General features: G+C 40.9%; 2 protein-coding genes and 1 pseudogene across 2 annotated transcripts; all 3 read left to right on the top strand.

Moving 5' to 3' along the window:
* Positions 1-9256: 9256 nt before the first annotated feature.
* LOC110500542 (uncharacterized) lies at positions 9257-11438 on the top strand. The gene is made up of 6 exons (XM_021577949.3): positions 9257-9338; positions 9483-9851; positions 10002-10343; positions 10455-10583; positions 10685-10734; positions 10836-11438. The coding sequence occupies exons 1-6, from the start codon at positions 9299-9301 to the stop codon at positions 10950-10952; spliced, it is 1047 nt and encodes a 348-aa protein (XP_021433624.2). The 5' UTR covers positions 9257-9298; the 3' UTR covers positions 10953-11438.
* Positions 11439-14542: 3104 nt separating this feature from the next.
* Positions 14543-15435, top strand: LOC149973238 (uncharacterized; annotated as a pseudogene).
* Positions 15436-16697: 1262 nt separating this feature from the next.
* Positions 16698-19427, top strand: LOC110500544 (uncharacterized). Its single transcript, XM_090214632.1, has 6 exons — positions 16698-16766; positions 16870-17217; positions 17828-18178; positions 18373-18498; positions 18668-18702; positions 19030-19427. Exons 1-6 carry the CDS (start codon positions 16727-16729, stop codon positions 19165-19167), a joined length of 1038 nt encoding a protein of 345 aa, XP_090070758.1. The 5' UTR covers positions 16698-16726; the 3' UTR covers positions 19168-19427.
* Positions 19428-26290: the final 6863 nt, after the last annotated feature.

Here is a 26290-nt window from a genome sequence, read left to right as displayed (position 1 = left end):
TATGCCTGATGTATATAAAGATCCTGCAATGCCTGAAAAAGCCATAACTTTTTACAGCTTTTTATTGTAAGAAATCATATGATAGAGAATCCCATTTTTGCTCTATTACTATGTGTTTTTAACATAATAAACTGTACATTTTTACGTTCTTTACTTCTCTATTCTCTGTCTACAGTAAATCTCTGCGACCACATATACAATGTCATTAAAAGGAATAGCAGAGCCTTTTTATTTAACCGCTGTTTTGTCTTGTTGATGTACAAACCTGGTTCTCGCAGACCGTGAGAATCTCTCTGACTCCACATACCGCATAGATATACATGTGCAGTTGAAGTCGGAAGTTTACATACACCTTAGTCAAGTACATTTATACTCCGTTTTTTTTTACAATTTCTGACATTTAATCCCAGTAAAAAGTCCTTTCTTAGGTCAGTTAGGATCACACCTTTATGAAAAAGCTAGCGCCATTAGCCAGGAGCAAGAGGACCTGTTCCCCCCCGAGGCCCAACGAATGCCAACCTTGCACTCTGTCGAAGACATCCTTTCTGAGTTGAGATCCCAACGTACAGAACTCAAAATTAAATTAGATGCCATTAACTCTCATCTCAGTGCGATAGGGGGCAAGGTGACAATCCTGGAAAACGCTTTGCCTGACATCAACATCAAGATAACCGTAAACGTAGGGCGCCTGGACGAGGCAGAGGGGCGAATCCTATCCATGGAAAACTTATTGACAGATGCCATGGAAACAATAGCATATGCTAAAAAGAAAATAGAGCATCTGGAAGAGAAAACAGAGGACCTGGAAAACGGGGGGCGAAGGAATAATTGTGTTCTATTAAATCTGGGCGAAAAAGAAGAGGGAAACATGCCACTGATCCGCTACCTGCAAGACAAACTTCCCGAGTGGCTCCACCTGTCCACCGATAGGCCCATAGAACTCGAGAGAGCTCACCGAGCACTGAGGCCCCCACCAGCAGCCAGACAACAATCGCGCCCAATCACCACACGTTTCCTGAGATTCACCGACAAGGAACGAGTTCTACAGGCGGCGAAAACCAACACCATCACAGTGGGAAACGCCAAACTCACTTTACACCAGGACCTGTCAGCTGGAATACGCCGAAAGCCCCGAGAATTTGACGAGGTGAAGAAATACTCCATTGACCGAGGCATCTTCACCGGATTCAAATACCCAAACGAGCTCAGGATTCTTCACCAAGAAGCCCTGCGACACTTCAAAACTCCCGAAGAGGCAAAACGTTTTTTGAAAGACAATCCTGGTCAATGAGAAACAGACCAATGACTAAATGTGATTAATGCTATTACTAAAGGAGGTAAGACAACATATAGCCGATATCCAAAGACCCACCCGCCCTGCTAAATGTCATTATAGCCGCCCAATCTATATTTATTTTCCTTTAGCTGAGAGGGATAGGCTCTATAGCCTAACCTAGGCCTACTAACGTTTCAGCCTACTTTGACTTCCCCTTTTTTTCTTGCTCTTATTATGTCCCTTGGGGGAGGTATATGTAGGCTGGGCTATTGATTTTATTTACTCCCTCTTTTAATGTGGTCTGGACGGTGGCTACGTTGTCATTTACTCAATGCGGGGTGGAGAGTAGAGGATGAAGCATTTCTTTGGGGGGGGGGGGACGTTGTGCGTTGTTAACTGTTCCCTTTTTTTTTTTCTTTTTTTTCGGAACACAGAATTGAGACTGAGCGTGGGGGTAATAGATCCAACGGGATGTGTCGAGTTGTTTGGGAACGCGGCTGGGGTGTTCAGAGATTGTTATTTTATGTACACCATTTATTTTCCTTTTATGTGAACGCAGCTGTAACTATTATCCACCTTTACCCAGAGATGACTTGCACTAAAGTGCGATTACTGTTCGATGACGATGACTAGCACCTTAAATCTATTGACATGGAACTGCCATGGTCTAGGTCATGCAATAAAACGGAAAAGGATACTATGTGATCTTAAAAAGTAAAAAGCAGACATCGTGCAAGTACAAGAGACACACCTCTGTGATACTGAACATGCCAAACTCCGCAGAGCTTGGGTGGGACAGGTGTATTTCTCATCTTTCAAATCAAACAGTAGAGGCACAGCCATACTTATCTATAAGAATGTTCCATTCATAATTGACAAAAACATATCTGATCCGGAGGGGAGATTTATTTTGATAACTGTGTCACTTTATGGTCAACTAATTACTATCTTAAATTTATACGCCCCTAACACAGATATTCCTGCTTTCATGTCAAATATGATAACCCTGTTCAATGAGCATTGTGTGTCCTTTGGCGTGGTGGCTGGAGATTTTAATTGTACCCTTAACCTTACCCTAGACAAATCATCTCAAGTCCCCTCCACAAATCCAATATCTACAAAGATGTTGAAAGAAAAAAGAGAGCAGTCAGAGCGTACAATCATGGCTATCCGAACAGCAGAGGACGAGGTCACATATTACCCCAAAAATATTAATTGAACTTTTCATGATTTTTACTGCAAATTATATACCTCTGAGAGAAAACACACGGAGGCAGAACTCCACTAACTAAACTATCATAGACCGACCAAGAAGATCTCAACTTCCCTTCACTCCTGAGGAGATCCTGGAGGCAATTACCTCCATGCCACCTAATAAGTGCCCAGGCCCAGATGGAATCCCCAGAGAGTTCTACAAAGCTTTTTGGCCCCAGCTCAGCCCTATATTCATGCCAATGCTGCAGGATTTTTGCTAAAACGGAGTTCTCCCAGACTCAATGCATACAGCTCGCATTACAGTGTTGTTCAAAAAAGACAAGGACCCTCTATCCTGCTCGTCCTTCCGGCCCATAAACTTGTTAGATTTCGACTACAAAATAATTACCAAATTGCTCGCCAAAAGAACGGGGCACAAGACAAGGGTGCTCGCTGTCCCCACTGCTCTACTTGTTGGGGCGGAGCCTCTGGCAGAGTTGAAAAGGAGCAATCCAAGTATTGTGGGCGTTTCTGCAGGTGGCCTGCAGCACAAGATTTCGCTTCACGCTGATGATGTCTTGCTCTACATATCCAACCCTGAGAAATCACTCCCTCCCATTTTAGACACAATTGCTCAGTATGGCAAGTTTTCAGGTTATAAGATCAATTTTAACAAATCCACTGTCTGCCCTCTCAATATTACACTCACCAGCTCTATGAAGACACTATGTCCTTTCCAATGGAAGACACAGGGATTTCAATACCTTGGGATCTTCATAACACCAGATCTGAATAGCCTTTTCAAGGAAAATGATCTCCCACTCCTGGATCGAATCAAGAACGATCTCCAAACCTGGATCTCCGTCCCAATTAGCTTAGTAGGAAGAAATAATGTCATCCGTATGAACATTATGAACAAAACCTAGGATCAAGTTCTCCACTCTATCGAAACCCGAATCTTGCCCTCCCTTCAATTGTACTACTGGTCTGCCCAAATCCGCAACATACTAACATGGATCACAAACAGACAAGAGTCAACGTGGATTCAGATAGAAGCCCAATCCTGTGGTTCATTGCCCCTAAGCTCAATTGTATTAATTAATAACTTTCTGAGAAAATATTCTGTGAAAAGGACCTAGGTCTGACTATCAGTGAGGAGTTATGGGCGGATGGTTCCTCTACTAATGTAAAAATGAATGAATCTAATTACACATTTTTGTACAAATTTCATTACACTCCTTTGAGAGTCCATAGAATGAAAACAGTAACTAACTGTAAAAGATGAACCTCTGAAAGTGGAACCTATATGCATGTATTTTGGAGCTGTAGAGAGATGGCCAGATTCTGGCTATCTACAGTGGGGCAAAAAAGTATTTAGTCAGCCACCAATTGTGCAAGTTCTCCCACTTAAAAAGATGAGAGAGGCCTGTAATTTTCATCATAGGTACACTTCAACTATGACAGACAAAATGAGACCAAAAAATGCACCATAATGTGCAAATTAATTAATTAATAATCCTACAATGTGATCACATTGTAGGATTTTTAATGAATATATTTGCAAATTATGGTGGGAAATAAGTATTTGGTCAATAACAAAAGTTTATCTCAATACTTTGTTATATACCCTTTGTTGGCAATGACAGAGGTCAAACGTTTTCTGTAAGTCTTCACAAGGTTTTCACACACTGTTGCTGGTATTTTGGCCCATTCCTCCATGCAGATCGCCTCTAGAGCAGTGATGTTTTGGGGCTGTTGCTGGGCAACACGGACTTTTTGCTGGGCAACACGAGATCTTGCGTGGAGCCCCAGATCGAGGGAGATTATCAGTGGTCTTGTATGTCTTCCATTTCCTAATAATTGCTCCCACAGTTGATTTCTTCAAACCAAGCTGCTTACCAGGCCTCTCTCATCTTTTTAAGTTGGAAAACTTGCACAATTGGTGGTTGACTAAATACTTTTTTGCCCCACTGTAGACATACTGCTGCACAGAAAATACTAGATGTACAGTTCGATATGACCCCGTGTACCTATCTTCTTAATGCCCAGCAGGACTTTGTTCTTGATCCTGACAGAGAACATTTGCTTATGACTATTACATACTTTGCTAAGAAATGTATTCTTCTATTGTGGGCCTCTAATACCTCTCCTACATTTAAAATGTGGGTTGACCAGATTGTTGACTTTCTCCCTCTTGAAAAGCGGGAGAAAAATGTTTTGTCTGTCATAGTTGAAGTGTACCTATGATAAAAATACATCCAAAGTTGTGGCAAAATGGCTTAAGGAAAACAAAGTTAAGGTATTGGAGTGGCCATCACAAAGCTCTGACCTCAATCCAATAGAACATGTGTGGGCAGAACTGAAAAAGAGTGTGCAAGCAAGGAGGCCTTCAAATCTGACTCAGTTACACCAGCTCTGTCAGGAGGAATGGGTCAAGATTCACCCAACTTATTGTGGGAAGCTTGTGGAAGGCTATCTGCAACGTTTGACCAAAGTTAAACAATTAATACTAATTAAGTGTATGTAAACTTCTGACCCACTGGGGATGTGATGAAAGAACTAAAAGCTGAAATAAATAATTATCTTTAATATTATTCTGACATTTAGCATTCTTAAAATAAAGTGGTGATCCTAACTGACCTATGTGTATGTCAGGGATTTTTACGAGGATTAAATGTCAGGAATTGTCAAAAACGGAGTTTAAATGTATTTGGCTAAGGTGTATGTAAACTTCCGACTTCAACTGTAGCTGACTGTGTCCTGTGTTTCTGTGGATTGCATCCAAATAGCCACACCTTCTTTATCAATACAACAGTTCTAAAAATTCAACGTACGTTTTCAACTATTTATCTGATGTTTGATACATTTGAAAATGTTCATCAACCTAATCAGGAGTTAACATGAAAGAAAGGCAAACCATTGACAACATTTTTAAAAAATCTTTATACGTTTGAGAATAAATACTGATTTAGGGCACAAAGGAGTTGAGGAAATACCACAGTCATCTAAAGAGAGTGAGTTTATTTAAAAATAAATACTTGAGATACAAATTAAAGGACCACCAAGTGATTTAATAAGAAGTCATTTAAAAGGACATTGTAATGGAGCGATCACTCTGGAGAGGATGATGATGGAACCATGTACCTCCATCCCCTGGTTGTGATCCTGGGTGTTGTGGCTACTGTTCTACTGATAGTCAATCTCATCCTGGTCCTCAAGATCAGACGAGACTCAAACAGACACAATACAGGTAGGATTCCATTTCATGATAACATGCGGCCTGTGAACTATACCTTTAATGTGGATGTTTTTCCCATGACATACTGTACACTGACGTTCAGAAGAGTCAGTGTGTTCACTAGAATGGAATGATCTGTTATTCCGTTCTCTCGTCTCTCTTTTATATCATATTCAGGACATGATTCTCAAAGACAAGCACAACATGATCATGTAAATCCTGCATGATTAAATACTGAAATATAAGCAATTCAGAAATCGTGAAAATAACATATGTTGGTTATGTCGTGATGTTTGTAAATCTATTGAACCATGATCTACAGAACCATTGAATTATGCCACCCTGAAATTCACCTCCATGAAGAGGAAGATGGAGAGGAGAAGGAGCTGGACCACCATGTACTGTATGCTGCTACAAGATTATAAAGTGGAGGAGGAAAATGTGTTGTCCATATCTTTGAATACATTGATTTCCCATATCTTTGAATACAATTTTAAATCCTACTATATTTTATGTGTAGGACAGAACACTCGGATCAACCCTTAAAAGAGATGGGTGGGGCTAAAACTTAATAGGGTGTGAACTATGCTGAATGGGTGTAGACAAAGAATAATTCTCCAGTATGGACCAAAACATTCAAAGTGTCAAGGCTCAGGAGAAGACCCAGATGCAGACAGTTTCGAAGTAACTCAAGTTTAGTATAAAACAAGGAGGGGGGCAAACACCAAACCTGTCGTTAGTCCAGAGCAGATTCCGAAAGGTACAGAATGGCAGGCAAGCTCAGGGTCAGGGCAGGCAGAGGTCAGTAACCAGGAAAGCTAGAAAACAGGAACTAGAGACATACAGAACCCCGAGGAAAAACGCTGGTAGGCTTGACGAAACAAAAATGAACTGGCAACAGATACACAGAGAACACAATCATAAGTACACTGATGATAATGGGGAAGATGGGCAACACCTGGAGGGGGGTGGAGACAGGCACAAAGACAGGTGAACCAGATCAGCGTGTGACAGTACACCCCTCTAGGGGCGCCACCTGGCATCCTACCTGGGCGCATACCTGGTTGACAGGGGTGCCGGCGTTGGAACTCAGCCATGAGGCCTGACTCCAGGATGTTCCTGGTGGGGACCCAGCACCTCTCCTCCAGGCCAAAACCCTCCCAGTCAACCAGGTACTGGAATCCCCTGCCCCACTGTCAAACCTTCAGGAGGCGCCTCACAATGTACACCGGTTGGCCGTCGATGAGACAGGAGGGTCTTGGAGATGGGGCAAGAGCTGATAAAGCGGGGGGAAAGGTTGCGGGACTCCACCCGGAGGGGAAGGTTTCGAGTGGACAGCCATACCCTCTGCCCGAGACAATACCGGGGAGCCGAGGGTCTGGTGGTGGACCGCTTGTCGTCAATACCTGGAGGTGGTCTTGAAACGAGCCGACAGGGGCTGTCTTCCAGATACGGCGACAGCGGCGGACAAACATCTGGGTCAAGGGTATGCCGACCTCTTCCTCCATGAAGAGCGGGGGCTGATAACCCAGGGAACACTCGAAAGGCGAGAGTCCAGTGGCAGAGCAGAGGAGGGTGTTACGGGCGAATTGAACCCACACTAGTTGCTGGCTCCAGGTGGTGGGGTTGGCGGAGACAAGGCAGTGAAGAGTTGTCTCCAGGTCTTGATTGGCTCGCTCTGACTGGCCGAAGACGTCGGGGACTTCCGTGATGCCTCGGAGGTGAGTTGGAATTCTTGAGCGGGAGAGTGGAATCGGACCTCCTCTTCTTCTTACGTTCCCGTAGCCGCCCATCGATCTGGATGGTCAAGGCAATGAGCGAGTTGAGATCCATCGGTAGTTCCCGGGCTGCTAATTCGTCCTTAAACTCCTCTGGTACTCTGTACAGGAATGTGTCGAACAGCGATTCCGGGTTCCAGGCACTCTCAGCTGTCAATGTGCGGAAATCCATCGCATAGTCTGCCACACTGTGGGAGTCTTACCAAAGCTGGAGTAACTTCCGGTCAGCCTCTCTCCTAGATTATTGGGAATCAAAAACCTTCTTCACCTCCGCCACAAACTCCTCCAGACCGAAGCATACGGCCGAATGTTGCTCCCACACGGCCGTAGCCCAGGCGAGAGCCCTCCCGGACCTCATCGTGATGAGGTACGCTATCTTCGAGAGGTCCGAGGGGTAGGAAGGCTACAGCTCGATGATGAGAGAACACTACATGACAAACGCCCGATAGGTTCCCGATTCTCCAGCGAAGTGTTCCGGGGGAGGTAAGCAGGGCTCTTGGGAAACTGAAATGGCCGCTCTGCTAACAGCCCAGGTTACCATTTTGTAGCTCTGTGTCTCTGCTTTAATCCAACGTAAAAAACACAATTTCAATTTTGCGACATAAGATCGAATCAAGGCAATCAGTCACATTTGGTAATTTTTTAATAGGGTGACCTTGAGGGGCAAAGAACCCAACAGTAGACTATTGCATTATACTGATCACTTCTAAAGACAAATAAAGAGTTAAACCAAAATTGCCTTTATCATGATGTTATTCCCCCCTTAGTATTTCCTGTCTTGGCTTTGCACTGATCACAGCCCCCAATTCTGAGAAGCACCTTATAAAGAGAATATGATTGGGGTCTGAGGTAGAGGAGGGGCCAGTGAGGGTACGCATCACTTCCTGTGGTGTGAGTGACAGGAAGGAGCAGCTCAGTGCAGAGTGAGACCTGCTGAGGTGAACATCATTGGGTCTCTCATGGACTAACACTGTGGGATGAAATGTCCTTTATGCTCTCTCTCTCTCTCTCTCTCTCTCTCTCTCTCTGATTTGAGGGGGGGGGGGGGGGGGGGGGGGGGTCTTTACACACCTCTCTTCACCTGTTCATCTGGACAGTAAACACCAGACCCCTGCCGCTCAGTTATATGTGCAAAGTATGTCAAGAATACAAATAACAAGCAAAAGCATTTTCAAAATGCTAAACTGTGCAGGGTTTCTTAAACTATAGGTCCTGAGGTATTAGAATACATCTTTAATCACAGACTATTTATTTTTCACTTTGGGTCATTGGAGGACGATTTGGGTCAAGGGAGGACAGTCAATTTCCCATTTGGGTCTTGAGTTGAAAACATTTAAGAACCCTAAAGGATTCAACAAGAGTAGAAAGTGTGTAACCCTTGGGCTGGGCTGGGTTGGGGTCGGAAGTATTAGCAGCACTAGAGATCATTCACCATTTCCTAGTTAAACCTTCATTTTCACTAGGCATGTCAGTTTAAGAACAAATTCTTATTTACAATGACGTCCTATTTCAGTCAATGTTTCATTTCTCTCAAAAAATAATCAGCCGTATCAAGCAAATATTTGATTGCCTTGGTCCAGTTACTCTGACCTGCTTTAAAATGTATTTTTAATAAGTATAACTATGGTAAGTATAACTATGGTAAGCCAGAGGACACATTTAGATTGTAGTCAGCCAATAACATCTCTCGTTTCAGTGTTCCCTCCTACTGCATGAAACGTACATGTAAAGTGCCGTCCTATATTAGGTGCATATAAAGTGCCCCACTGTCAGACCCACAGACTATACAGTGCAGAAGGGACTAATGTTACAATGATGAATAGAGAAGTATTTATGTTTTACATCAACTTGGGTAAGTGTAAGACATTTTAATTTAGTTCCTTTTTTTAATCATTTGTAGTATGCAGTTTGAATATGACAAGTGAAGTGGATGTTCTGTCTGTAATGTGTAGAAATGCCTTTGTCTTTGATCCATTTTGTTTGTTTGCTTTGACAGTTTGTGCTTTTACCAAACCAAACGTAATCCAACAAACCCCTGTGATGGTTACTGAGCTGGGAGGCACTGTGACTCTCACTTGTCTTAGTTCAGATGAGACAGTGACCAGATTTAATTGGTTCAAGCAGAGTTTTGGACAGGAACCCCTCCACATGACTTCATCTCTTTATGTTGGCCAAGATAGTTATTATTCCATCAACTTTATTAAGGACTTTACTGAGACCGAACGTTTGGGTATGAGGAGAGGAGACTACAGCTATAACTTGACCATATCCAAGACAGAGCCAGGGGACTCAGCTACATACTATTGTTCCACTGCAGCCATCTATGAGCAAACATTTGGAGAGGGAACTGTTTTAATTGTCAAAGGTAACTAAACATTTGCTTCTTCAATTTTGAATTGTGTGGCCCTGTATGTTGGTATGTTTGTACAGCTGCTTCATCAAATGCTAGTGATGAATACATGGCTTTTCGTGTTTTCACCCACTTAGTTTTACATTAGTTACTCACTCTCTTCAGACTCAGAGTCCAACATCATGTCTGTGCTCCAGCAGCCTGTGTCTGAGTCAGTCCAGCCAGGAGACTCTGTGACTCTGAACTGTACAATACACACTGAGACCTGTGCAGGAGAACACAGTGTCTATTGGTTCAGACATGGCTCAGGAGAATCCCGTCCAGGAATCATTTACACGCATGGAAACTGGAGTGATCAGTGTGAGAAAAGCACTGAGACTGAGAAAAGCTGCATCTACAACCTCCCCAAGAGGAACCTCAGCCTCTCTGATGCTGGGACTTACTACTGTGCTGTGGCCTCATGTGGGGAGATACTGTTTGGGAACGGGACCAAGTTGGACATTGACGGTAGGTGATACAGCTTCTATTTTTGTTTATATCTACTGTATAGTCTACTATGTAGAACATACATTTACTTGCTATTCTGGGTTTCTTCTATTACTGTTTGAATATCAACAGACCATAGAGCAGATCCTCTTCTCTTGGTGTCCTGCCTGGGTGTAGTATTGGGTGTCACGTTCACCTTGATCATTGTCCTGGTTTGCATCATGTACAAGATGAACAACACAACATGTGTGCAGTGCAGAGGTAAGTTACTATCTCTTGATATTGGTTGATGTCACCATTTGTTGTTGTTTCAGTAGTAGAAGAAGAGGAAGTATCCAAATATTTTTTGTAATTATTTTTAGGACTCGTCTCTCAGACCAGAGGTCCCGCAGTTACCAGGTCAGATGCAGGGGTAAGCAGAAATACTTGTATATTGTCTGAAGTCTATTGTGAAGCTTGTCCTTAACCAACTTCACTAATTGAATGTCGACAATGCTATTTTGTGCTTCACAGGACCAAGATGGCGACAGTCTCCATTACGTAGCTCTGAATCTGAGCAACAAGAAGAACAGGTCTAGAAGACAGAGAGGTCACATGGAGACAGTGGTGTATGCTGGGATCAGACAGTAGAACTGGATGAATGAAACAATGATAATTTTATTCTAGATAACTCTTTAATAATATCTATGAACGCATAAGCAGTCAAATGTGATAAACAGTGGTCATAGCTTTTTTTGTTATACAAAGTTGAAATAATTGATTGCATTGCTTCTCTGACAAACCAATTTTTACATTTGAATAATAATAATCAGGGGTGGTGCTTATATTTGTCTTGGTACACAAGTTTGTAATGAAAATGCTTTGTGTTGTTGTTGCTAATCCCAACTCCCCCTGAGACACCCGCAGGGAGTGGGTTCACAGCCAGGGTCACCATTGTACAGCAACCCTGGAGCAATTCGGGTTAAGTGCCTTGCCCAAGGGCACAGTGACAGATTATTATTATTTTATTGTATTTGTTGTGCCCATTTTATCAACAGTGAACCAGTTACTTGTGTAAAGAAAAATAACGTGTTTCCAACTGTTTGAATTTGAATAAATTGAACCCACTGCATACTATGATGATGTGACGCGTTGTACAGATGGATGCTCTTAACTGTCTCAGACATTATGGTCTGTTTACAAAGCCTTGTGGTGAAGGTGGAAGTGTTGCAGTAACTTTCCACTGATGGAAACTAACCTCTTATAGACATTTAACACAGGAAGACTGACCTGCACCCACACTACTCTCCACTTTGTCCCTTAGGGCCCTGTATTGTTAACACCAGTTAGTGGGTGTGAAACAGACCCTTCGTGCAGCAAAGACCAATCAACACAAATGTGTAGGTCAAAGTTGACTAAGTTATGTGAAGTCTAGCAGTACCACATCATGTTACGATAAATGATTTAGGCCGCTTGCAACAGATCTACTCATAGTGAAAGTTGCACAACAGCCACCACCACAGGAGGAGGACAGGCCATCGCCAGGCATTATTCTGTCATATCTTGTTTAAAAAAAATGCTTTTTAAGACATAGGTCTACTTATTGCATCCTACACACCCCCTCACATACACAGCAACCTATTTACAGGTAGGCTGTGGTCTGCTGTCAACAAATCACGATGTTGTAACTAGCTACACTTTCGTGAGGCCTGCAGATCTTCTGCACAGCACCCTGTCTGTCTGTCTGTCTGTCTGTCTGTCTGTCTGTCTGTCTGTCTGTCTGTCTGTCTGTCTGTCTCAATTCAAATCAAGGGCTTTATTTGCATGGGTAACATATGTTAACATTGCAAAAGCAAGTGAAATAGGTAGTAAACAAAAGTGAAATAAACAATAAACATTTCTCTCTCAAATCAAGGAGCTTTATTGGCATGGGAAACATATGTTAACATTGCCAAAGCAAGTGAAGTAAATAATATACAAAAGTGAAATAAACAATAAAAATGAAAGGTAACATTACACTCACAGAGCGTACAGGTCGCAGTGGTGGGTAGTATATGGGGCTTTGGTGGTCAGTTTTACAAGGGTATGTTTGGCAGCATGAGTAAAGGATGCTTTGATGCGAAATAGGAAGCCAATTCTAGATTAAATTTTGTATTGGAGATGCTTAATGTGAGTCTGGAAGGAGAGTTTACAGTCTAACCAGACACCTAGGTATTTGTAGTCCACATATTCTAAGTCAGAGCCGTCCAGAGTAGTGATGCTGGGCGGGCAGGCAGGTGTGGGTAGAGATCGGTTGAAGAGCATGCATTTAGTTTTACTTGCATTTAAGAGCAGTTGGAGGCCACGGAAGGAGAGTTGTATGGCATTGAAGCTCGTCTGGAGGTTAGTTAACTTCTTACGGCTGAGATCTCGTTAACGGGATCGACTTGACAACAGCCAGTGAAAGTGCAGGGCGCCAAATTCAAACAACAGAAATCTCATAATTAAAATTCCTCAAACATGTAAGTATTTTACACCATTTTAAAGATAAACTTGTTGTTAATCCCACCACAGTGTCCGACGAAAGAAAGCACACCATCTGATTATGTTAGGTCAGTACCAAGTCACAGAAAAACACAGCCATTTTTCCAGCCAAAGAGAGAAGTCACAAAAAGCAGAAATTGAGATAAAATTAATCACTAACCTTTGATGATCTTCATCAGATGACACTCATAGGACTTCATGTTACACAACACATGTATGTTTTGTTCAATACAGTTCATATTTATATCCAAAAATCTTAGTTTATATTGGTGCGTTATGTTCAGTAATGTTTTGCCTCCAAAACATCCAGTGATTTTCCAGAGAGCCACATCAATTTACAGAAATACTCATAATAAACATTGATAAAAGATACAAGTGTTATACATGGAACTTTAAATCTTTACAGAAAAAGTACACCTCTTCATTGTGGATCTGTGTAATCTGAGGGAAATATGTCTCTCACTCTTTATTTTTCTCTCTCTTTAATTTTCTCTCTCTTTCTTTCTCTCTGTCTGTCTCTCTCTCTTTCTCTGTTTTTCTCTCTTTCTCTGTTTTTCTCTCTTTCGCTTCTCTTTTTGTCTTTCGCTCTTTCTCTGTCTTTCTTTCTTTCTTTCTCTCTCTGGCTCTCTTTCTCTCTGTGGTTTCCAGCAGGATGTCTCAGTGGTGTCAGTCAGTTGTTTCACATACTCCATAATCTCTCTTCAAGTTGCCCATGTTAGCAACAGTATACCACTATTTTCATGAGCCAGCTTGATATCTATATATATATATATATATTCAGCTGAAATCTGTGAAAAACCACAATGAACTTTCTATTGGGTCATTTGATCTAGACTTCTGAAGTACTTTTCCCCATGCACATGACTGTTTTAAGTGTGATGTAAAGCATCATCATCATCTCGGACAAGAAGAATGAGCCTCCTCATATTTATATCATGGGAGTGCTTTTATCTGTCCATACATTGGAGAATAAATGTATATGAGATATTGCTGGTTAAGCAAAGACTATTATCATTGTTTCTGTAGATGTTTCTCTGTGTAATGAAGTGATGTGTGGTGGTCATAGAAGCCCTCGAGGATGACAGGGTCATAAAATGTGGCCAACAAGGTCAAAACTACTGTATGACTCCCATGGACAACAACGGCAAGAACAACTCATGAAGTGAAGTGATCCATTGATGCTTGTGGTTATGTCTTATACGTTCTGGTGGACAAGCCCTCAGGTGGATGGCTGTAGTACATAGTATTGTAGACAGTATGAGCTGTATTTAGGTCTAATAAAGGATAAATCCACACTAGTCACATTCAGCTTAAAAATACAAGAAAAAATTGACATATTCAAACTTACAATATGATAAAGTTGTAACACATGTTCAAGCTGTACAACAACATGAATACACAGTGTTTGTTGCATTTATGACCTACCGGGCAAACCAATCAAATCTGAACATGCAGATCAGACGGTACCGGAGATCAACCAATGAAAGCAAACACAAGTTTCCTTTCTCTTCTGTAGAGAGACTGCATTTCACACAGGTCAATATCATCACTTGAAGGAACAAGCCAGATGAACAAACTCTCAATTTCATCTTTGTTTTTCATCTGGAAAGCTTGTAAGTAACATCTATCTCAATTTACTAATCTTATACCTGTTAAACATACCTCACAGGTTCTTACTATATTTGGTACATGTGCTTTCAACATGGTACATGTATTATTTAAATTCAGGAGTATCTAAAACACAAATCATTGCTCAGCCTGCTTCTTTCCAGAAGGAGGCAATGTGACTATTGATTGCCACATGACCAGTGATAACATCAACTACATGGTATGGTACAAACTCACCACTGGCATGGTGCTTCAATACATTACTAAATATTCCAAGTACCAGAGTGATGTGCAATTCTACACTGAATTTGATGATGGGTGATTCTCTGTCCTGGCTGACAAAAACACATTTCACCTCAATGTTTCTGACACAAAACAAGAGGACATTGGGAACTACTTCACATACAGTATGTTCTCCGAATATTTGTAATTCGTTATTTCATCACATTTTATCTGTTATTTAACTTTGTTATCAGACACAACTTTAAGGAGAAAGACTGTTATACAGCAACCTGTGTCGGAGTCAGTCCAGCCAGGAGACTCTGTGACTCTGAACTGTACAATACACACTGTGTCTATTGGATCAGACATGGCTCAGGAGAATCCCTTCCAGGAATCATTTACACCCATGGAGACAGGAGTGATCAGTGTGAGAAGAGCTCTGAGGCTGGGTCTCCTACACAGAGATGTGTCTACAAGCTCCCCAAGAGGAACCTCAGCCTCTCTGATGCTGGGACTTACTACTGTGCTGTGGCCTCATGTTGGGAGATACTGTTTGGGAACTGGACCAAGCTGGACGTTGAAGGTAATTTCTTTCACTTTGTTTTTAACAGAAAACGTGTTGAGATTTGGGAATGTAATTTTAGGCTAAAATTGAGAAAAGGGTCGGATCCTTAGTAAGGGGTTTTACCTGAAGAAATGATTATTACTATATTCATTTAATATTGTATTGCTAGATGCTGAGCATAATAAATCATGTAATTCTTTGGTTTCAGAGTATGATTTCCCCCTGACTCCCACTGCTCTTGCACTGGTCACACCAACCATTGTGTTTGTGATTGTCGTCATTCTACTGACATGTTGGATATGCAAGGAAAGGACCAGAGGGCCTGAAGGTAGAGTCAGGCTTACTGTTGTTTTGCATGTGTCCTGCATATGACTAGTTACAGTAATATACTGCTGTGGGATTTTTCATTGACTCCTTTTTTACGATGTCCAAACCATATTGATGGTTTCAGCGAGATAGCTTGTATATGTAACCAGTTTTTATCTTCTTGTTTTTAATTTGAAGATGCAACTGATAGATCACCAACCCCATCAGTCAATCAGGTAAACTCTTTGTTGTATCACTTTTTCCTCCATCTCAAAAGGGTTTATCTAGGAGATGTGACCAGTATAATGTCTTGTTATGGCTCCACCTCTCTCACACAGAACCAAGACAGTGACGTGGTAAACTATGCAGCTGCGAGTTTCACCACCAAGAAAAGCCCCTCCTCCAGAAGAGAGAGAGCCCAGACCAGCAGAGAGGATGCAGAGTACTCTGAGGTCAGGTACCTTCAGCAGGAGTGAGATATGGGAAGAACCTCACCACATTGAACGGAAACCACATCCATATACAATAGAGATAACTTTGAAGGCCTTGTGATGACTGGTAAAACAACTGCTTTTTGGATGTAAATAATAGCTAAATAAAATAGGAAATAGCTCTACTTGTAACCTGGAGAAGCAATTTCTTTAGAATATTTGATGAGTAGGCTTTCATTGTATCTCTAATGTCTTAAATATGCTAATTGAATAAAGGTTTCTGATCAGAAATCACTGCTTCCTTCATGAGTTTGTTATTACACCCTAGTATATTTTCATCATTATATGTTATGTATATATGTATATGTTATATGTTAACGTTTAGATATATTAAACTGTAAAAAAAAAAAAAAAACCTCTAGGTGAACTGTGAAGTCAAAGTAAAGACAGGGAAGTCCCTAAGTAGGTTTGAGTTTCCTTACTCACAACATGGGTGACCCTTTGATCCAAACATCATATTTTCAGGTTGTATTGTCTTGTATCCTTTCTTGCAAAGTGACACTGATTCAAACTTCATAGAAAGACTGTTCCTGTTTCCACATATGACCTACTCGGCAGCCAATCAGATGATGAGCCGAACATACATCTGACAGACCAATCAGATGCCCCCTAGATCTGACCAATCAGACATAAGATATGTGAGTCTGACTTTGTACAGGATGCACTTAACAAATCACCCCTGCACCAGAAAAGCTAGGGGTGAGGACAAGATGGTTGAGCTCTTGGTCTTTCTTCTTCTCTGCAACTCTTGTAAGTGACACATTCCTAAGAAAGTCTAGTTTTAATCTGGGTTCAATAATAAGTGTTTGGTATATTGTCTTTTTCTCAATGGAAATACCTGATTTTGTTTCAGATGTGACTAAATCATCTGAGATTTCTCAGCCTGCTCCATTCCTAGCTGCAAAGTTGGGGGATAACGTGACAGTTGAATGCCATGTAACCAGTAATGTTGATCACATGGTGTGGTACAAGATGACCACTGGCAAGAAACTCCAGTGTGTGGCAAAGGCAGAGATCTTTTACAAACATGTACAATATTTTGGTAACTTTAGAAATGGGCGTTTTCATGTATTGATAGAAAAAAGAAAATGTCACCTAACTATATCTGCTACGAAGCCAGAGGACATTGGAATATACTACTGTGGAGTTTTGCACTTAAACTTTGTAGAGTTTGGACCTGGAACCGCCTTGATGGTTAAAGGTAATGATAACACAGTATTTACAACAAGTACGTTTACATGCACACTAATAATTTGTTATTAAACTGATTATGGCAGAAGGCTGAGTACGGTGTTAGTCATGTAGACACCTTACTCGGCGTAAGGTCGTGATCGTAGTACGCACACGCCGATTAAAACACCTGGTTATCTGAGAAGTCCGTAGAGTTATTAGGACATGTCATCACCTTCATTGGCGTTCCGGTGGTGTATTTGATCTGTGCATTGTGCTAGCACCAGTCGAGCACATCTAGCCCTTTAGCACGAGGAAAGTCAGTTCGGAACAACAATTTATGTGTCTTAAAAGTTGTTTTCACGTAGCTACAAACTTTCTATGTCTTAACACAGAATGAAATATGCTCTCCAAAATTAACATGTTCCTTCTGGTATACATTTTATTTTGATTGCCAATGTAAACAGGATTATTAGGAAAATTGTTGTTCTTGCAAAGCATATAAACATTTTAATCTAACTACTATATTACTCTGACAATCCACAACAATCACATTAATGTAAGAGGAAAACAAATGCTGGTTAATTAAAACACATTTATTTGTGGATGTAATATTAAATAATGATTTATTAATTTCAAAGGTGCTCAGTTGAACAGTGATACTGTTGTACAGCAGCCTGCTTCTGAGTCAGTCCAGCTAGGAGACTCTGTGACTCTGAACTGTACAGTACACACTAAGACCTGTGCAGGAGAACACAGTGTCTATTGGTTCAGACATGGCTCAGGAGAATCCCTTCCAGGAATCATTTACACCCATGGAGACAGGAGTGATCAGTGTGAGAAGAGCTCTGAGAATGGGTCTCCTACACAGAGCTGTGTCTACAACCTCTCCAAGAGGAACCTCAGCCTCTCTGATGCAGGGACTTACTACTGTGCTGTGGCCTCATGTGGGGACATACTGTTTGGGAATGGGACCAAGATGGATATTGAAGGTAATTCCCATTTCATCTGTAAATCAGCACAATGATATATTCATAAAAATTAACCTAAAAAAAGTACATACTTTTGTCACAACAAGATAGAGCTGTACCACCATTAGATTATTGGTGCATTATTTTATTGTTTGATGGTCTTACTACTAAGGGTTAATTAATACTAAATACCTGTACATTCTCCACAGTTCCAGAGCATGATTCTCCATTTGATCTGAGTCCTACTGTTGTGGCCTTGGTCGTCTCCAACATCGTTCTGGGGATAGTGACCCTTCTACTTGTCTGGGCGCTGTGCAAGACTCTGAACAGAGATAGCAGAGGTATTACTTTACATCAAGTCTAATGTTTCATGTCAATAAAATGTACATTCTGCAAACATCATTTCAATGTCCAACTTATAAGAATAGTTAACTAACTATACGAGGTTGAACAGAAACATGTATTGCCTTCAAATTAATTGCTGGCATTCCTCTATTTCAATCTTTCAAGGGAAGACAGATGTCCCAAAGTCGTTTGGCAATCAGGTAATTTTGTAAAGTGTTTCTTTACAACTGCTATTTAACTTTCCTTACAGCTAGTATTCAGTTTATGTATGCTTTTTATGTTATTAAGTTTTTTTGGAAGTAATACGTCACTGTACTAGATGTAGCCTACTGATCTTTGTGATCGTTGTTGATTTTTCCATGGAACTTCAGTCTCTGTTCCACTGACTGTCAGGTCATTGTAGTGGGTGTACAGTCTGAACAGTCATGTCTTTTGTAGAGTGTTTTCTTCCACAGGAGAATATAAACATTATATAGTAGATCATGCTGTCATCATAATGTATTTCCTCATGGCTCCACCCCCCTCAGAATCAAGACAGTGACGTGTTGAACTACGCAGCTGTCAGTTTCACCCCCAAGAAGAAGTCCTCCTCTAGAACAGCGAGAAAGAAGACCAGCAGAGAGGATGCAGTGTACTCTGATGTCAGATACCTTCAGCAGCAGTGAAAGATATCACCACTGTCACAAAGACTCCAAGTACTATTGGTAGCCTAATAAAACTGCTTTTGGTAACTGACATTAGTATGGCATTTTACACACAACAAAGAAACTGTAATTTGAACATTGTCTATATGTTAGATTTATATAATGATCCTGTAATGCCTTAAATAGCCATCACTTTTGACAGCTTGTAAGAAATCCTCTAATAGAGAATCCTGTTTTTGTTGTATGGCTGTCTGTTTTTAACCTAATAAACCATTAATTTATACACACTGTACATCTCTTTATACACGCTGTCTACAGAACATCTCTGCGACCACATACACAAATATTTAGGAGAGACCTGGTACTTGCACACCATGAGAATATCTCTGACTACACATACTGCATATATATATATTTATTGTAAATAATAATATATATATATATATTATTTACAATAAATGCTCTCTTTGTAAGAAGTGCAGTGTCAGTTCACACACCTACCAGGAAGGGTGTGATTTGTTGTATTTTCCCACAAATCAGAGAAAAAAGGTTCCTACTGATCACAGTACTGCACCAGTCCATTTGGTTCAGGGCAGGCGAGAGTAACCACTCAGGATGGACTGCAAGATGACCCCACTACTCACCTGTATGGTGATTCTGCATCTCACTTGTACAGTAAGTACAGTGCGTGAATATCTAGACTGTCTAGTCCATTTCTCCTCTGTTTCAGTAGGTATTTACTGTAAGATAATGACATTGTCCTCTAACTTATTGACATGGCTTTACTGTAACTCTTAATGCAAATTAGGATGTGAATTAATTAATTGTACATCTACATCAATTAGCCAAACATGAGTCCTTTCTCTATGAATGATTTACACCTTGGGCAAATACAGGTGGACTGGGACCAGAAATGGGCTTTGGCATTTCTGACAATCCAGATTTTTCTTCCTCGATGACCCCATTATTAGCCAGATAATTATCATTTTGCAAAAAAAACAACAAGTTAGACAGGCACACTAGGCAATAAATGTACCAGCACATCTGGCATTTGGCCGAAATGCCAGATGGCCAGTCCTCACCCGTGGAAATATTTTCCTCTCCAACTATGTCCTCTCTCCTGTGTGTTCCAGATTGTACCATGCATCCCATTATATTACAGCATGTGCGGACAGATTCGGTGCATATATGGCGATCTGCGACTCTAGAGTGCTTCTCCACGGTAGACTCAGTGCTATCCTGGATATGGCTGAAACACACCGGGACATGGTGCAATTCCAGAGAGATTTTGCAAATAAATACATCTTGTTTTGAGCTACATTAGGATAATTTGAGTTTTAATTTGACCCTATGGAATGTTGCCCATACTGATGTTGGATCATATCATTGTAGAATATTCTTGTGTAATTAATACTATTTTGGAGATGGTGTGTATCTCGTGATTCAAGATCAGTGAAGAAACAGAACGTTTCGTAGAAAACTGTGTTTCAGATTTTCTTCCATCAGAATGTCTAAATGTTGTGTGGTTCTCTTTAGCCAATGAAGGAACTCAAGTGAACGGAACCAAGCTGGGCATTGAGGGTAAGACTGTGTAAGAGCTGATAAAAAAAGATGCACACATTTTATGCAATTCTGAAAATGATATATTGTCCTCACACGGGGTCTGATAGAAAAAATGAATATTCACCTGATTTGTTTGATATTAATAGTTAAGGATTATATACTTAACAAATAGTAGGACATTTCTGTTCTGTTTAATTCTGTGTTTCTGTAAAGAGATGGTGGTTTCCACTCTAGCTTCCTGCAGTTAGTCTGGGCGTATGGTCATGTTAATGGGTTTTGCTAGAGATAGCTTGAGCTGACATTGACTTGGCGATAAAAACCTAAAGCTGGCATTCCATAGACAAGATGTGGTGTGTGTGACCCTAGATAGAGATAGCCTGGAAGAATTTAGAACGATCTCTCGTTGCGCATCTTCCTGGTGTAACAGTTGAGCTTCTGTCCCTCCCATCGCCCCTACCTGGGCTTGAACCAGGGACCCTCTGCACACATCAACAACTGCCTCCCACGAAGCATCGTTACCCATTGCTCCAGAAAAGCGACTACTTCAAGGTCTCAGAGCGAGTGACGTCACCGATTGAAACGCTATTAGCGTGCACCCCGCCTACTACACTGGCATCTGGGAAACTAAGACGGTTTTGGGGTAAAACATCCCGTGCAGATAACCAGGAGATGGACCAAAGTGGCTTATGGGAGGGGTGGAACCAGCCCTGACTCAGCATTTTAGGTCATATATAATATCTGTTTTTTTATTAGCGGTTACGCTCTGGGCCTAAAAGTCAAGACTGTTGGGTTGACTAGTCTCATTATTGCAATAATTCATCAATATTGGAAAAAGATCATTGTTTGAAGAAATTGCTCTCTCACTTGATTAGAATATTCCACAACAGGGGCACCAAATGTAGCTACAGTTATTATAATTATTCTCAAGAGAATCAACAGGGATTTATGAACAACATAACATTATTATCCTGGTGGTAACACACACTTTCTTGTGAAGAAGAGCTCTCGATAAATGTGTGCTAACGTTTGACTTTCTTTTTTTTTGGATGAATAGCGTGCCCAGAGTGAACTGCCTCCTACTCTATCCCAGATGCTAATATATGCATATTATTATTAGTATTGGATAGAAAACACTTGTAAATTTGTAGGTTTGTAGTTTTTCAAAGCTTGGCCTACCGAATACACAGTGTCTATGGGGTCAAGTTGCACTTCCTAAGGCACTTCCTAAGGCTTCTAAAAACGGCTTCCACCATTTTTAGAAACTTGTTTCAGGCTTCTGCTATAAAGGAGGGGGGATTTTATGTTAAAAACATCCTAAAGATTGATTCCATACATCCTTTGACTTGTTTCTACGACCTGTAACGGAACTTTTTGAGTTTTGTCTGGACGAAGTGCTCACGCCTCATGAAGATGGATTACTGGGCTGAACACGCTAACAACAAGTGGCTATTTGGACATAAATTATGGACTTTATGGAACAAACCAGTCATTTATTGTTGAACTGGGATTCCTGGGAGTGCCTTCTGATGAAGATCATCAAAGGTAAGTTAACATTTATATTGTTATTTCTAACTTTTGTTGACTCCAACATGGCGGACATTTCTTTGGCTGGATTGGGCTCTGAGTGCCGTACTCAGATTATGCTTTTTGCTGACACAGCGGTTGCATTAAAACCTCTTGGTGTTAGGGGGCAGTATTTTCATTTTGGGAAAAAAACGTTCCCGTTTTAAACGGGATATTTTGTCAGGAAAAGATGCTAGAATAATTGACAGCTTTGGATAGAAAACACTCTAACGTTTCCAAAACTGTAAAGATATTGTCTGTGAGTATAACAGAACTGATGTTGCAGGCGAAAGCCTGAGAAAAATCCAATCCGGAAGTGCCCCAGGTTTTGAAAGCGCTGCGTTCCAATGACTCCCTATTCAGCTGTGAATGTACCATCAACGAGCTTATGCTTTCTACGTATTCCCCAAGGTGTCTACAGCATTGTGACGTAGTTTTACTCATTTCTGTTGAAGAATAGCTGTAGGCAGCCACATTGCGTAAGTGGTCACATGGTGGCTCCGAGAGAGATTCTCGCGTAAAATACAGAGGTAGCCATTACTCCAATCGGTCAGAGTGAAAAACGAATAGATATTAGAAAAACACCTTGAGGATGGATTCTAAACAATGTTTGCCATGTTTCTGTCGATATTATGGAGCTAATTTGGAATATTTTTCGGGGGTTGAGGTGACCGCAATTTCCGGGCGATTTCTCAGCCAAACGTGAAGAACAAACAGAGCTATTTCGCCTACAAAAATAATATTTTGGGAAAAAATGAACTTTGGCTGTCTACCTGGGAGTCTCGTGAGTGAAAACATCCGAAGTTCATCAAAGGTAAACTGATTTCCGTGACAAGTTTGCCTGCTGCTAGCAAGGCATAATGCTATGCTAGGCTATAATAAACTTACACAAATGCCTAGTGTTTGCTGTAAAGCATATTTTGAAAATCTGAAATGACAGGGTGATTAACAAAAGGCTAAGCTTTGTTCCAATATATTTCACTTGTGATTTTCATGAATAGGAATATTTTCTAGGAAGATTTATGTCCGTTGTCCGTTGTCGAGGGGTTCCGCTAGCGGAACGCCTGCCCTAGAAAGGTTCATTAATATTACACCAAACAAGAATACACCAAAAAATATATGTTTTGTTATTTATTAGGGGTGAGCATGGACACTTCACTCACAAACCAAGTGAGGAATTTGGCATTAAATCTTGCCTGACGTTATACTGCTTCACATGTTTCTGGGGTAATTTACTAATTGTGGATGAAGTACTGTCGTGGAAAGGGTAGAGAAGCCCCACCGGCAGCTGTTTTTAGGCAATTCTGGGAATTGTCTATGTGGTCTGGCACCACTATGGTCTGGGACCACTGTAGTCTGGGACTACTGAGTGTGTTTGGGAATAGTATTAAGTGAATGTGGATGTAAGAGTTTCTGACAGATGTGTACTACTTGGTGAAATACTATTCTTGGAATCTCTCCAGCTCTCCAGATTCATTTAAGTTTGACTTCAGGTGTCCCTGGTGTTGAATTTCCACGACAGCATGTATCTCTCTCGTTTATCTCTTCTCCTTTTTTCAAATATGAACATGGACTCAGAAAATGACGCTGCACGGAGCTTCTCAATGAACAGATCAGAGCGTGGATGAGGGAGAGGGCAGGATGGAGACATTTCTGAGACACTTTGTGTATGCTCCCATAATGCAATTGCCGTACTTCCAGTCTTGTTTGAGTATGTTACCGTATCATACTGTAACGATTAAATTATTTATTGAAAGTTTGATCAAATATTATATGCAAATCTGCATCATCAACATATGGGCATTTTACCTTGACATTGTCAACTAAGCTGACGAGCACTGAAACATTTGACAAGGCAGTAAACCACATTTATGTTGGTAACAGCTGAAGGATTGAGAAACTGAATCATTGACTTGATCTTTTTCCTGACAAGGTAGATGATGAAGATGATGACTGCAAAGTAAACAGCAAAGGAGAATTTCCGTTCGTATGATGGAGAGGAGGACAAGGATCCTCACATCTGCTTCAGTTGCCACTTGAATGTCCGCACCTGAAAGAATTTAACCTTTTATATTTCCACATTTTTCTAATTGTAAATAATACAGTCTTGGCTAATACAGTGTAATAACTAAGGTTCATGTTTGTATATTGTTAATAAACAACCATATTGTATTTACCATGAATATTCAGCCTGGTACATTCCATATTCACGTACAGCACAGCACTATATCACCATGTTTAATGGCCTGGCATCTGAACTGGTCAGCCCAAAACTGGTTCCACTCTTCCTTGTAGCAAAGCAAAATTGTTCAAATCTCCAAAGAATGTTCCAGTGTTGGAGTGAGGAGTTGGAGTTGGATTTGGAGTGAGCATACAGAGATTAGATCAACACTGGAACTTGCCCCATTGTCACTTTGAAGTGAAGTAGTTGCCAAGTTTCCCAATGATGAAGCATTCCAAATGATCTGTGTCTCCAGCGATAAAGGTCTTTCAAACATCCGACCTAGCAAAAGCAAGAAACAAACCAAAAAAATATACATGTTTTGATTAATCAAAGACCTCAATCTCTATTTCAATAGTAAGTTTGCATCATTACAGCTGGCTCTACATACCGCAAATAACTGAGGGGTGGCCAGACAGTGTTTTGTCATTGTCCTCCTCTGTAGATAGATAGATACCCATTGTGTGTATAACAGTGGAGGCTCTTCAGAGGAGGAAGAGGAGGACCATAACCCTCAGTGAATTTCAGAAATACTAGTCGTTCTGTCTGTCAGATGATCAGATGATTAACATTCGTATATGTTTCAGATATACACTGCCATTCCAAAGTTTGGGGTCACTTAGAAATATCCTTGATTTTTTTAAAGAAAAACACATTTTTCTGTTCATTAAAATGACATCAAATTGATCGATTTTACACGGTATCTAAAATAATATGTACATGAATTAACTATATGTTCATGTTAAATGAAATCGAACAGTAATAATTACTGTACCTTTTCTCCAAAGTTCATCACGAACAACATGCCTATATGTGATCGATCACTTCAACCACAGTATATTGCGGCATTAGAGATTGACTCAAATGTGTGAAAAGAGTTCTCGATAGATCACAGGAGGTTGGTGGCACCATAATTGGGGAGGATGGGCTTGTGATAATATCTAAAGTGGAATAAGTGGAATGGTAGAAAATACACCAAACACATGGTTTAACGCCATTCCATTCGCTCCATTCCAGCCATTATTATCATTTGTCCTCCCCACAGCATCCTCCACTGCTATAGTCAGGTAATGCCCATTTACTGCAGTTTGTTCTTCATGGTCTAACTGACATTAGAAAGATGACAAGTGCATCAACCACAGTGTGAGGTCACTGGAACTACAAGGCTGGAGCCAGTGATGACCTGAAATCATTGGTTAGTACGACGTTTCCCAAACTAAGGGACACCTGTTTTGGGTTGCTCGATTTGAACACAGGGTTGCGAGAAAAACTCTGAAATAAAATAAAACAATTTGAGCTTGGTTCATACTACCGGGGTTACACTAGTAAACCGAAAGATGTGGTTGTAATAAACAGAGAGTTTTCTGTTTTCTTCCTACAAATATCGTTTGAATGGCTTAAGCTACAAAATATTATGATCCAATCTTTGGAAAGATAATGCTCTCAGCTTCCCTCTACAATGTCCAGATGGCAGAACATAGTGAGCAAGACCAGGCACTAAATCAGACTGGGGGTGTTTCTTACTGGGTAGCTATATCAAGGTCGTGCCGCCGGCGGTAGCTAACATGGCCATTTTTTACCATCACATATTTTTTTTTCAAGTAGGATAGAAATAACTAATATTGATAAGCATCTAGATGTCACATTGATACATACAAATAGTCTACTACTCAACATCAATAACACCAGGACACAGTGCCCTTTGCTCCCTCTTGCCAAGCACTATTGTCCGGCAATGTCGTGGGAAGGAGCTACCTTGTAGCCAATACCAGGGTGCCAGTCACAGTAAGCAAACAC

Source organism: Oncorhynchus mykiss, chromosome 21, assembly GCF_057628025.1.
Source record: "Oncorhynchus mykiss isolate SJ-2025 chromosome 21, ASM5762802v1, whole genome shotgun sequence".
NCBI lineage: Eukaryota > Metazoa > Chordata > Actinopteri > Salmoniformes > Salmonidae > Oncorhynchus > Oncorhynchus mykiss.
The sequence above is the reverse complement of the archived record's forward strand: the minus strand, read 5'-3'. Positions and strand labels throughout refer to the sequence as shown.

Coding starts and splice junctions, on each gene's coding strand:
- LOC110500542 (XM_021577949.3), top strand. CDS start 9,299: ATGATGAATAGAGAAGTATTTATGTTTTACATCAACTTGG. Junction 9,852..10,001: donor AACTGTTTTAATTGTCAAAG/GTAACTAAACAT, acceptor CACTCTCTTCAG/ACTCAGAGTCCAACATCATG. Junction 10,735..10,835: donor TTACCAGGTCAGATGCAGGG/GTAAGCAGAAAT, acceptor TGTGCTTCACAG/GACCAAGATGGCGACAGTCT.
- LOC110500544 (XM_090214632.1), top strand. CDS start 16,727: ATGGTTGAGCTCTTGGTCTTTCTTCTTCTCTGCAACTCTT. Junction 17,218..17,827: donor AACCGCCTTGATGGTTAAAG/GTAATGATAACA, acceptor TTAATTTCAAAG/GTGCTCAGTTGAACAGTGAT. Junction 18,499..18,667: donor TCTGAACAGAGATAGCAGAG/GTATTACTTTAC, acceptor CAATCTTTCAAG/GGAAGACAGATGTCCCAAAG.